The following is a 14,071-nucleotide window of genomic DNA, read 5'->3' on the forward strand; positions in this document are numbered from 1 at the left end:
TTAATTTCCCCCTTAATTTTTTTTTTTTTTTTTTTTTTTTTTTTTTTATCTTATGCTTGTTTTTCTATTAATTAAATAAATCTTTGCTCCCGATTCCACATCACTGGGAACAACCTGGTCCTGAAAGGAATGAGTTCAGTATCAAATAAAACAGACTCGGTTCCATGGAATCACAATAATCAGACTTGCTGATTAAATTCAGATTTATTGGAAATCAACTTAAAAACATGTGAGTCAAGACAACTAAAACTGAATTGCTGCTGCAATTCAGAACATAAACCTGTGATCACGAGACTAACCATAGGACACAACAGGAGTTTCACTTTGGATTATTTATTCTTCATTAGCTTGACTCAAGCTGTCATTTTTAATTTATTTTATTTGTTTATTTTTTGTAAAAATGTATTCCATTTAATATAAAGGTATACAAAGTTTCACTTTACTTGAAAAAATACTCTGTGATATGTATGTTTATGCTTAAAATCTCTTAATTCACTGTTTGTGCTTTTGTTTATGACTCACTTGAAAACTTTACAGGCTCAAAAACAACGAAAAAATGTTTGTTGGGTCACAATATTAAAAAAAATCAAGAACAAAGTCTGCTTATGGCACCTGCAAAACGAGACAGAACCTCATGCTAACTTATCACATGAAACAATTTCAGAAAATCACAATTATGTTAATCGTACACGATACCGACACAACACCTTCTAAAGAGAAGTGTTGAATTATTATTATTTATTCTTATTTATACTTTTGGGGGAAATCTAATTGTAAAGTAAGATTTATTTTCTTTATATTAAAAAAGTCTGAACAAGGTTAGATTTTGATAGAGGAAAGCAAAGGGCACAAACCAACCATACATATTGCCCTTGGACCACATTTGCATATATTATTATTCATGAGTGCTTTCATTACAAAGGTCTCTGTTGTCCATCTGTTGCAATTCATTATAAACTAACAGGCCACAAATAGGTAACAGTTCAACACATTTTCTCAAGTGTTTTTTGATCAAGCATTGGCTGTTTGCTGAAAAAAAAAAATTACACTTTTCCCATGAATTTGAAATCAGTTTTAGCGATGTATGTATGTATGCTCTGTACATTTGCAAAGCTTCAAACCTCGTTAAGTTTGGTCACATAAACATATGTTTGTTGTTTGGTACTGCAGGCCTGCAAAATGTTGTTATTGTGCTTACATAATCTGCCTTGAACCTTTGTGGCCAACAATGTGATGCTTGAATCACTGTTGATTGATGTCATTGTAGATTCAATTGTGGAGTTTGGAGAATGCCAGTCCGCTCTCAAAGGTACTTGAACATTTGGTCAAACAAAACAAGCCAGCTCACTGAAAACACTAAAAGGCTTGCTGACCGATGGTAACTATTTGTTTTGGAACAAATCCAAAGTGTTTACTAGGATTGGGTTTGTTATCCACTGTGTATGTGTTCATTCTTATATTTAAACTGAATGTTTAAATATAAGAAGAAGAAGAAAACTGTAAGAAGAGCAGCATTGCAGACAAATGCCTAACCTGTGTCAAAGTTGTTATTTGTTACACCCTCAGTTTTGTCATTTTCTGACCTCCTTTTTAACTCTCATCCCTGAACCTTAAACTAATCTGCTCCTCTAAATTACTAGAAAGTGAAAAAGAGCACTTGGTTGACCGTCTTGTCCTGGGGGACTGCAGGTGTGCAGAAGTTGTAGAGCTGATCTTCAGACACACTGTCTGACCTTTGTTTATTCTAAGGAGAGGAAGCAGGGGATGGGGTGATAACGACAAAAACCAGAGGGGGAATGAAGGAAAACAGGGGTGAAATGGGATTAAACAGAAAAGAAACAGCAAGAAACAATCTGATGTCTGTTATTACACTGAAAGGCATATGAGAAATGTCTGATATGAGTTTGTGTGACCTGCTGCCACTGCAAAGAAAGCACCATCCATCATAACCTGTGTGAGCTCCTGTTTAAATTAGAGGCCGGGCTACATCAGCAGGGGACAGCTAACACGAAGGGCAAACTAACCTGCCGCTGAGGGCTGCTGAAAGTGGTCTAAACTACTGAGAGTTTATTTTAAAAAAGGATGAATAAAACAAGTTAGATTAAGGTTCAATGTTGTTGAGAGGATGATGTATGAGAGAGACAACCAGCTCTGAAAAAGCTGAAAACTGTAAGTGTGAATATTTGTTAACCTTTATTTTGCCCTACAAAAAACACACAGAGCATGCATTGTATTTTTCAACTATCTGCTTTATATTCATTCCCGTGTGCAGACATGCTGCACAGTTCTTACATCTTTCCCCTGCTCAGCTGCGGTTTGCCCACTTTAAACAAAACAACATTTTCAGTTGTGATGTATTACATCTAGTTTTACATTTTACGCTTCACAAAAATCAGTGTATATGTTGTCGCTTACCCATTTTGCAGTCACTGCCTCTGAAACAACTTTTTTTTAAATTTTCAGTGAAAACCCTGTAAGCTATTTAAAACAAAGACATAAATCGATGTGTTTGATTATGGTAGTCCTTATGGCATGCTCACATTTTTTTAGTGTATGCATTTGAAAGATTTATCATATTGCAATCCAGCACTACTACCCGGGTAATACATTGAGTGATGGTTTGTCTTTGTCCTTTTATCCCGTAAGTAATTGTTGTCGATTTCATGCATTTAATGTCAGACATTTAGTAGCATGTAGTTTCAGAACGTATTTTTTAATTCTTCAATTGAAGGATAAACTGAATAAAATAAAGACATAATATTGTTATGTTCCATTTAGGGCAATGGCAGAGTTCAGAGTCTCCCATTGGCTTCTATGAAGCTGACATAAGGCAGAACTCACATCCCGGAGCAGCGAATACGTCCAAACACAAAGACATTCAAGCTTACGACTAAATAATTACATTTTTATCACTTTGAACACATTTGTTCGTTAGACCACATGGAATGCAATCCTATTTTATGCTGCAAGTTTCTAAAGTATTTCTCGTTAAATATAGCACTGTGATTTAAACTGCAGGACTACCACTTTTACCTCATTAATTTGAGCTAATGCTTTTAAGGTTTTTGCCAAAGTTAGCAGTTACTAATGTGTTGTTCTCACAATTTTAATTCAATATGGTTGGCTACAGACATGTGAATGGGAGATATTTTGGAGCAAAGTTGCTTCATTGTTAACTGAAACATATTTATTTAGTAATATAAAGTATGGATTATTTTCTGGAGAGATAAACTGTAGGATTTTATTTTTTAACTCTCCCAAAATTTGAACTGACAAAACAGGGAGAAAAAAATGTTAATAGGAAATTGTAGCGGTTCTAACATCCCTGACGAAGTTAGAGACTTCATGGATGGAAGGTGCAAGGAGAGGGTCAAAGGTTAAAACTCCAGCATCACTCAAAGTGCTAGGAACCACTCCATGTGAAAACCAGCTTTAGTTGTTTCAGCTTGTGGCAATAAGATTGTTTCCTCATATTTTGAGTGTTGCTGAAGTTTTCACCCTGACTGAATTAATATGGAAGTGTGAAATTGAAACTCTTGTGCTAAACTAATGAAGATATAGATCTTTCCTCAGATTCCATGGAGATTATAACTCATAATGTAGTTAAAGCATTTTCATTTTGAAGAATTAAAACAATATATCAGGTTATCTAAACAAAATGCTTGAAAATCTGTGATATTGAATGAAATACAACTGTGTTGTGCTCTTGTTTTGTTTGCATTGTGTGTTTGTTTCTTATTTCCAGGAGGGAGCCAGACTGTGACCATATTACTTGAGCTTAATAACCTCCTCTTAAAAAAAAACAAAAAAAACATGCATATGTTGGTGCAAACCGTGCAAACTGTATGACTCAGTAATGTTACATCTGCAAAATGTCTTTCAGAGCTCAATTGCAGCTTTAAATGGAGTACTGACTTCGAGCGAATAGAACACGGAGCAGCATTTCCACTCATTTCTGCTCACAAGCATCAATCTGTCATCCAAACACAGAACCAGATGATTGTCATCAAGGTGACTATGCTTTCTGTGGAGGAGCAGAACTTACTGTTGTTTTCTAGTTCTGTCTTGACTAACTTGTCAGGAGTATTTGTCTGAAAAGGGCAAAAACCTATGCAAAATAATACATATATTTTACCATACTATGGTTCAACATGTCTTTTTTTTTTCTTTGTAGTGTATTTAGTTGTGGTAGAAGTTTTGTTTAGCGCATGATGTCCATGACAAATTTTCCTCATGGGGACAACAAGCTATACATTTATGATCTATCATAAGCCTGAGGATTTTGTTTGTCAGTCAAATTACATATATAGATTAAAAAAGAGAAACATTTCTGTTTATACATATATGTGATCTGTGAAAGTGTTATATATGTCAATGGTCTGTAGGGTTTTGTTATGACAAACAGCTCAGAAAAGTACCGGGGATAGATCTTCAAAATCGAAACTGTCTCAAACTCGGAAACTGTTTTGCATTCCTGCCCATGAGTGCAGTCTCATAACTTATGATTCAAATTAGAATTTGTTCTCAGAAAACCCCACTCCATTAGGTGCTGGGATAATTCAGCCTTTGTAGTCTGAAATGAAAATGTGGAGCGGGAAATTGTGTCCGCAGCGTAATTGTGTGGTGGCATGTTTCATGCAAATTTGGCAACAAGAAAACAGTAAACTTAGATTTTAACTGAAAGATAAAAATGTTGATAAAGTTATTGTTATATTAAAAAGATGTGATAAGATTCCAAGCCCACAAGTGTTTGTTTCTGTGATGGCATTATCAGGTATTATGCAATTAATCTTCAACATGGCTGCCTGTCTGGATTAGAAATTGATGGATTGAGGTTGCATTTTCTGTCACTGCATTTTCTGTCACTGCTGCTTTCGTTGTTCCTTTCTTGTACCTCTGATGAGGAGGAACAGCATGAATTTCTGTTATCTGCATTAGCAGAGACAGAGCCCATAATGTGAGGATGTGTTACCCCTGCACTGTAATACTGCTTTTTATATCTGCTTAGACACAAAGAGTTTTCTGATTCTCCATCAGAGATGTGTTCAGAGAAAAAAAGACACAGTAAACTATAACCACGTCTGTCTGTGAGGAGGGATGGAAAGACACAAAATTTGTATGAAGCCATGAATCTATAGGATTGTGAAAACATATTCCATGTTTTTTTTGTCTTTGCTTTTTATGTCACACTTAAGAAAAACATCCAGACAAACATCCAAACTAGCCCTAGGTAGAAAAAGAAAAAAAAAACTTATATTAAACCTGTCAAACAACACAAAATAGATTAAAACAATTCAAGAAGCAAACCTATTATGACCTGAACTAAACAAATTCAAAAACATAAAAAAAAGTACTCAAATTCAGATTGGAAAGGGTTACAAACTCATTTTTTAGGCTTTGAGACTCCTGCAAAGAACAGCAAGAGCCATTATCCACAAGTGGAGAAAACATGGAACACAGTTGAACCCTCCAGGAGTGGTGGGTCTACCAGAATTACTCCAGTTCATCCATGACTCACACTTGAGGTCACCAAATAACCCAGAGTAACATCTACTGCACTGCAGGCCTCACTTACCTTAGTTAAGCTCAGGGCCTGGCCTCCTTCTGAGTGTTCAACAATAAGAAAGAAATGAGAGTTTCTTGGTGAAATAAACCCTGACCAAAAGGAACACAAAGGCCCGTTTTTCATTTGCATACAAAGATTTAGGGAAATTTTTCTTTTATTTTTGAGGAGACTAAAGCATAATCTTTTGGAAAGTGTGTGTCTAATTTCATCTGGTATAAAACTAGCATAGCATTTCAGTATAAGAACATACAGTAGCATAGAATTGAGCAGCAGAAGAATGATCAGCAACAAAAAGGTTTTGGAGTGGTCTAGTCAAATTCCAGACTTAAATCCAATTGAAGTGCTGTAATGTTACCATAAGCAGGCTGATCATGAGCAAAAACTCTCCATGTGGCTGCTTTAAAAGATTTCTGTAAAACAGAGCCGGCCAAACATTTCATTGTAAAATACTTATGTTAATCATTGCAAATGCTTGATGGCAATTGTTGCTGCCAAGGGCGGCAAAACCAGCTATTTGTTAGGGGCAATTGCTTTTTCACCTTTGTCCAACTTTGTTTGGAAGGATTTTTTTCTTTTAATCAATTAAATCTATATGTGATATTTACTCAATTTATCTTTGTGCAACAATAAAACATATTGGTTAACAGGAAAACAGAAACAAAAGAAATCTATGAGGGAAAAACACTTCCTTCACATCTTTGTATGCGCTTTAAATTGAATTCTTCTCATTTCCCTTTAGCTACGGAGACATGGTCCCGAAGACAATTGCTGGAAAGATCTTTGGCTCCATCTGCTCCCTGAGCGGCGTGCTGGTGATTGCTCTTCCCGTCCCTGTCATCGTGTCCAACTTTAGCCGCATCTACCACCAGAACCAGCGGGCAGACAAACGTCGAGCTCAGAAGGTGAAGCTTGCCGTCTCTAAAAAGTGTATGCAGCCATGTTACCTAATTTAAAGGGAAGGCAGGTTGTGAATTTTAGAAAAAAAAAAAAAGGATCGGGATGAAATATCTATTGAGCTCATAAGATTAAATGGAAGATTGAGATTATTTATATATATATATATATATAAACATTGTGTGTTTAAAAACTAATCACAAACGTCAGACCTTCAGAATAATTCGGTATAGTCCAATGACTGCAAATTTGTTTGTTTCTTGTCACATGGAAACTAATTTAAAAGCCGTACAGATGCACAATTATTTTCTTTCAGACACATAGACAGATGCACACTTTAGTTCAAAGTGCTAAATATTACTCAGCCACTCACCACAGTTCCCCTGCAGGCTTGACCTTTCCACAAGGCTAGATAAGAGCGCTATTAAGTTGGGGAGCAGCCACTGATAGCTAATTGACAAGAGGAATGTCTGATTTGAGTCCACATTAATGAATGTTCTGATTTGAACCTCTTCAAACATAATGCACTGACCTCCCTTACATCTCAATAATGTGAAGGTGAACTGAGCCTGTGGCTCCCAACACGGTAATTTATTGGTTGTCCTTTAGCATAGAAATTGAAATGGTATATGAATACCACAACGTGTTTTTAATTATATATTTCCGATAATTACAGAGTCTGTAAGCGATACATTCCATTAATTGAGGGAGGAGATTGGAATAAATAAGTGTTCACTTCATCCTGCTCTTTTTCAAACAGAAAAGTAGCAATAGGATTATTATTTTGTTCTAAGTTAAGAATGCACGTTTACTCTTATCCTGCAGGTTACTTGTTTTTCAACTAGTTTTAAATAAAAAATAAATAAATAAATAAATAAATACATGGGTAAATAAATAAGGGTCGACTCAAAGTATAATTTATCTGACTGGAAGTGAAGATGAAGGGAAGAAATAAGAAAACACACAAATGTTAATACTTTTTCAAGTTCGTGAACACAAATATCTCATATTTGTTTTCTGTGATAACTATAAACAATGTTTATTGACAAGCAAAATAAGAGCAAGGTAGTGCACTCCTCTATAGTACGGGTAAGTCAAGGCAGGTTAAATTATTGTACAATATATCACCCCAGCAGTGAGCAGTGTTCAGTACAGATCCCCAATGTATTCCCTCATGCTGCTGGTGAAGGCCAGGGGGCTGAGATTGATGGAGGAGGACCAGCATGGGCCGTTCTAGACAGGGGCCAGTGTCCCTGTAACAACTGGTGATGGCCCCTGAACTGAAGATGTAACACTAAATCAATTTCCTATGAATATGTGTTCCAGCAGAGAAAGTGTAAATAATTGGTCCCTTGGACAAATTGAATTTAACAGTGTTTTTGGCAATGAATTAAGTAGTTGCACTTTGAGCTTCAGTTCAGTTGTGATCACAGTTTTCAGCTGCTAAATCAGGAGTCTGCAACTCCTGATCTGACTTAACACATTAAACAATGTAGTATCGCCTCTTTTATTTATTTGTCTGTTTGCTTGCCTTTTTTTGTGTGTGTGTTTGTTTGGTTTTACTTTATTTTCCCAGTAGAGCACTTTCAGATTCTGAGAAAAATATGAAGCATGACTCACTCATCTGGAGTGCTCTGTATTTTCTGTTGTGACCGTATACTTATCTGGTGAAAGCTCACAACTTCAAAATGTTAACAGGTCACTAACAAATTACTGGGTTTTTGTAAGCTGTTTTTATTCACACATGAGCAAACATTCCCCTGACATGTCACCTATATTTTGTCTGCGTCACGATTTAAAGAAACAGACTGAGGACAGAAAAGAGGGAGATGGGGGATCTAACTCTGTCCGTCTTTCTTTCTGTCCTCCTTTACTGAAGCTCTCCTGGCCTCTCCATCCTCCTGTTTGTCTTCATTCTTTTATGACAACTCTCTGCTTCAGGCACCTTTTACAATTACGAATTCATCTAGAAATTTTACTTCACAAAAAGCTCTTTTCACATAGTAATTGTTGTCTTTCAGAAAATTTCAAATTGAGCTTAATGACAGTGATTGTCCGCTAACTGTGACAGTGTGTGGCTTAGTGCACAGCATATTATCCTTTCTTCATATTTAGTAACCTGCTGAGGACCTAACTGCCCATGAAAACAAACCCTGATATTTGGTCCTAATTTACCAATAAGTATAAAAGAGCTTGCAGAAAAGCTTCTTTTATTCATGCATAAATCAGTCGTGCAGCACTCACCATCAGAGTGATGGTGAGTGTCGAAGCAGTAAATGGATTGAGGTCACGCTCCTAATGGGACAGCAAAGTCAAGAGGAGCTACACTGCAACCTGGCAGGTTGCTGAGCAGGAAAGAAAAAATAATAATAAAAAGACGGAAAACGTGAGGGCAAACCAAGAAGACTACAGGATAAGGAGAGGAAGAGGAAGGAAGTTGAAAAAGAGGGGAAAATGGGACAGAGAGAGGACAAAGAAATCACACAAAGAATGACGGAGAGCCATAACACTGGCTTAAGAGAAGAGGGAATAGAGTAGTTCTAAGTAAGAGGTCAGCATTTCCAAAGTCAGCAGCCAAGATGCTCGACTTCAGGTCTGCGATTGGTGATAATGTAGCTGAAAGTTCAGGCTTTTTCTGTTCGGTCAACCAAATCAAGCATAATCACCTAAATCGATCTCCAGAATCTTACCTTTAACAGACCGTATACTGATTTATGTAAGATAACCTTTTCAGCCATGAATGTCTTCGTAATCAATCATGTGGCATTTATACTCAGAGACTGAAAAGCAACTTGTGGAAAGCATATATTTAAATAATGCTCGTATGGGTGTCTGGTGAGAGAGGCTGCCTTTCTATTTCATTAGAGGTCAGACGAAATGATGATGAATTGTGATCAATAAACAACGTCAATTAAATGAGAGCTACTTAAAAAAAATGAACCCAGAGCAGCTTATGTAGATAAGTGACAAATCTACAGAAAGTAATTAAAAATTAATTGTTGCCAGAATAAATAGAATCTAATTTGATAAACAATATTACATACAACGTATAATAAACCATCCTGTGTGTTATTAAAGCTGGATGTACATACTTTCATTAAGATCAGCAAGACACAATGATTATTTACTGTGATAAGCCACAGCTTTATTTGAGTATTATCTTTCTGTGGTTGAAATACTTACATGGATAAATAAAAGTAACATTTTTCTTGAAGTATTTCTTTTGTCAGTTCCCAAAGTGCTTAGGGCTGACTAACATTTTAGATTAGGAATCATTTTTACCTTAGCTAAAATGTTATATAAACGTTAAAAATGTAAGATTTTTGTTTTGTTTTGGTTTCCCTATTTTACAAACCAAATGGTTTATTTTGTCTTTTGGGAATTTAAAGACTCTTACTCATTGAGATTTTGAGAAAATCTGGCTGTTGGGTTTATAAAAAATAGATGTTAATTTCTCAACTGGAAAATAAATCATGCATAGTGGACAGTGGATTACATTGATGCTTCTGTAATACCCATTCAGGGACTTTATATGACACATTCATCCCTCAATACTTCAGCCTGCCTTTGAACTTACTTCAGATGTTTATTAGGAAGGTTTTTCTTCTGAAATCGCTGGTTCAGTGGGCGCTCAGAAAAACATCAGTACAATCAAATCCAAACATCTCACACTTACCCGTCAGAGTTAATATTTATTTCATAATATTTCTCTTTTTTTGTTTCAGGCGATGCTTTTGATCAAGAAAAAAAAACAGTGTGCAAAAAAACAGTTTTCACTTTCAACATCATACGCTTTTAGCTACATGAACAAAGAAAGAATGATTCATCTTGCTTCATTCCGTTATTTTCACATGTCACGCACGCAGAATCACACTATCATTACATCTCAGGTTGAAGCTTTCCACACATCTTCACAGAATCCAGAGTTTGACTGGCAACTTCTGAGGCATCCAAACTTATTTCATTACTTTTGATTCACGTCTTGGAAGAAGAAATTGCTCCGTCTGTCTCCCACTTTCGAAATACGTTTATAGTGGAACGAAGGGGCAAGCAGGACAAGGTTAAAGAAATCACTCAACTCACGCGTCCACGAGCTGGGGAGGAAGTCACCCTAATATCCTCTTCATTTTAAAAAATGGCCCACGCTATTCCTCTCATTTCCTGTCTGTCTCCTTTGCTTTGTTCTGTTATCACACCAGCACTTTAAAACAGGTTTATCTTCTTCCCTCAGAACCAGGAAGATCTATGCAAAAAGTTAAATGCAGATTTTTCTCCCCTTAAGAATTAAAGTAATATGTTTGAATGTGGAGAAAAATAAAATCAATTTGTGACGTCCTCATCAGCAGATGGAGTGGGATAATTAAATATTTTAAGCTCCACACCAAGTGTGTAGAAGTGTCTTTTTCTTGTGATTTCCTCCTTAAGATAAATAGTCTGCTAGCATCTGAAAAAACAGATAACCTAGAATAGTTGTGAAACAAACAAGATTTTTTTTAATTCCCTAAAGCTTTGTGGTTTCTTGTTAGCTTCACAAAGCAATTCAGATAAATTGTAAATTGCTCCAAAAGTGCAAAAAATAAAAAAGAATCAAATCAAGTCGAGTTCCAATCTCCACTCTGACTTGCTACCTGATGCAGCACAGATGGAGCTCCAGCTTTCCTAATGTCAAACTGAGCGGAACCGGGGGTTTGATGAGGAATTTTTAGCAGCACTTAGTTTGCAAATTTTCAAAAATTGCATGACTTGATCATAAATTGCTGCAAAATGTGTGCCATGGCTCATCACCAACAGAAGCTTTTCAAGCTTTGGTGCATATACATAATCAACAACAAATTATGTACTGCTCTTCTGGTTGTGGAGAAGAGCAGTACATAGAAGAGCAGTACATTGATGCAAAACAGTTTCTGTTTCGCATCAATGTACTGCTGAGCTCCAAAAACTAACAATGAATGTTCCTACTCTACATGCTTTTGTGTGGTTTTTGTTTTCTCTCATTTTTACACTCGAATAACATGGATGAATCTTTAATAGGATTTTAAATGTATTATGTCATTTACAAGTGATACTTCTTGTGCTATCATAGTCCATCTGCATATGTAGCCACAGAAAGCTCTTCCAAGCGTGGATTAACTAGCCTAACTATGCCAGTACTGTTGATCAAACTTAATTGAAGACAGGCCCCACTGATCTTTAAAACATGTTCATCTGTTACATTTTCCCAGGCAAATATCTCAAAGTTTTATCATCTTGTGATTAATAATCACTTTTAGTTTCTTGCAGTGGAGAAATGTCTCTTCATTTTGAGAAAACCACTTGAAGTTGTTCTTGGCTGATGTATGTATCACTGAAACAAACAGTATAAAGTCTAACCAGTGTAAAACGTTGATCCACTGTTTCCTGGTAATAATCCTGGTCCAAATTTTCATGAAAACAATCCACATGTATATGATGCATATTAAGACTTGGCATTGAATTGGCGCATGATATATTGCCATCAAAACACAATATTATCAATAAAATAAGAAAATAATAGCAGAAAGTAAGAATCGATCGTCTAAGTCTATGGAACAAGAGATATTTTCTTTCTTGTCTGTCTCCTTTGCTTTGTTCTGTTGTCACATCGGCACTTTGAAACACGTTTATCTTCTGGTAAATCCATAGATACGACAGACTCAAAATGACAAACTTTTAATGTTAGGATTTTCTTCAAACATTTTCAATAAGAGGACAGAAACGAAAGTAGTAAAATACATTCACAGTGCCGTGAAAATGTATTTCTTCCCATGAAATTGTTGTTAGAAGTTGTTAGTTGTTAGACGTTACAGAATATTAATTGGATGAAAATATAATATATTACTTTAGGAACATGAATGTTTCTCTTTCAGTTTAAGTCTGTGGTTTTATAAGCTGACCTCACTCACTGACGTTTTCCGTTTCAGACGTTTAAGACGATTTTCAGTGGCAACACATTGCTATAACTTAGTGAAATCCCAGAATACATCCCATTCAAAAATTATTTAGAGTTTGCCATGTGAGGGAACTTTCTTTTTCTCTCTTTTGCTTTGCACAAAGACATTCTCTAAAACTCATTTTGGATAAGCCAGGCCTCAGGACCCAACATCACTCTTACTCTTGTGGTTTTAATGGAAGTTAATCCCTGCTGCAAGGTCTCTGTGTCTGTAGAAAAGTGAAAAGTAGCAAAAGGATGCTGTTACAGCAACATAAAAATGTCCATGGACCCAAAACTAAATGTTCAGCAATCCCATATGGATGAATTATGTTTGATACCACATACTTTTTGAAGGATGTTAGTGAGCATTCCCCTCCAGACACAGAGACGGCTTTCATCACATTAAAAGAAGAAAAACCCCAACAAAAAGCAAGCAGCACTTCTTGGACAGCTGCGAAAATTACTATGCAGTTTTGGTGAATAGTTGGCAGACTCTTTTCATTAAATAAAGCCTTAGTCATCTTCCACGACCTCCCGTCCACCTTATCTGACAATCTGACCTCCTTCTCTTCCCACTTCCAGAAAGCCAGACTGGCCAGGATAAGAATAGCCAAGTCTGGCAGCGCCAACGCCTTCCTCCAGAGCAAGCACAACGGACTCCTCAACGAGCTGCTGGAGCTGACGGTGAGAAAACCCTCCGATGCTCTTTGACACAGAAACAGAAAGAAAGAAAGAAAAGGCATTTTCAGATGTTTTCATTAAAGCTGATGTGCTGTGCCAGCAGACTGTATTTCCATTTTATACATTAATATTATTGTTCCTGGTTAAACAACCCCCTGCTAATTATTTCAGTCCATTGCAACTCAATCGCTTGGAGGCAACAGCTTCACATATGAACTACAAACAAATACACAAGCAAAACACCAACAATTATTGCCACAATTAACCAAAGAGTAATTTAAAAGTAATTTAGAGGCTATAAAAGAGCAGCAGAATCAGAAGTCATTAAATTCTTGTCGTCAAACTGGGCTTGGCTGATAGTAAGGGAGTTATGTGTATAATCCTCTGCGGTCTGTGTTATCGGCATAATCACACTGAGTGCCTTTCCTTGTTGTCTTTCAGAGAGTTGATTTAATTCCCTTGTGTGGACCTATGAGAATAGGATTTGCTTTGTGTTGCTTGTTGAGGAGCTCTTGATGATAATTAAATGATTAGCACAATAAACGGTTATAGAAAATGTGAAAATAAATCTATGACTGAACAGGGTGATACTGGAAAGAGCGGAGCTTTTGTTTCGAGTGCTCATGTTTCTTTCCGGAAACATGAGCACTCTGCTTTCTCAGACTCGGGTAAAAAAAAATAAAAATCCTTTGGTGTTAGCGAAGAGCTATTAGCTTGTCAATCATAATTTACAGTGTTGCTTCCAAAATGTTCACCGTGATTACAGCCTGCTCTGAGAAACACTGAACCAACAACGAGAAGGAAAGAAAAAACTGCTTTTTCCTGTGAGCCAGAAGGATGAAGGAACACTGTAGCTTGAAGACAGTACACAGTTTTAATATTTGATTATTTTGTTGACGGTAAAACTAACAAGAAAAACTTCCACCATGAATTTGCAATGAAATGAAATGAAATGAAATGAAATGAAATGAAATGAAATG

At 36.3% G+C, this 14,071-nt stretch overlaps 1 protein-coding gene across 1 annotated transcript in view; it reads left to right on the top strand.

Moving 5' to 3' along the window:
- The window catches only part of LOC106955534 (potassium voltage-gated channel subfamily D member 3-like), a 98,619-nt gene that overhangs the window by 73,752 nt on the left and 10,796 nt on the right, over positions 1-14,071 (top strand). Inside the window, exons 3-4 of the mRNA XM_015045774.1 lie at positions 6,306-6,468; positions 12,993-13,094. Of these exons, the coding sequence (XP_014901260.1) occupies positions 6,306-6,468; positions 12,993-13,094 (265 nt within the window). The remainder of the gene's footprint in view (positions 1-6,305; positions 6,469-12,992; positions 13,095-14,071) is intronic.

Source organism: Poecilia latipinna, unplaced genomic scaffold (genome assembly GCF_001443285.1).
Source record: "Poecilia latipinna isolate Pla-1442-1.1 unplaced genomic scaffold, P_latipinna-1.0 Scaffold743, whole genome shotgun sequence".
Lineage (NCBI taxonomy): Eukaryota > Metazoa > Chordata > Actinopteri > Cyprinodontiformes > Poeciliidae > Poecilia > Poecilia latipinna.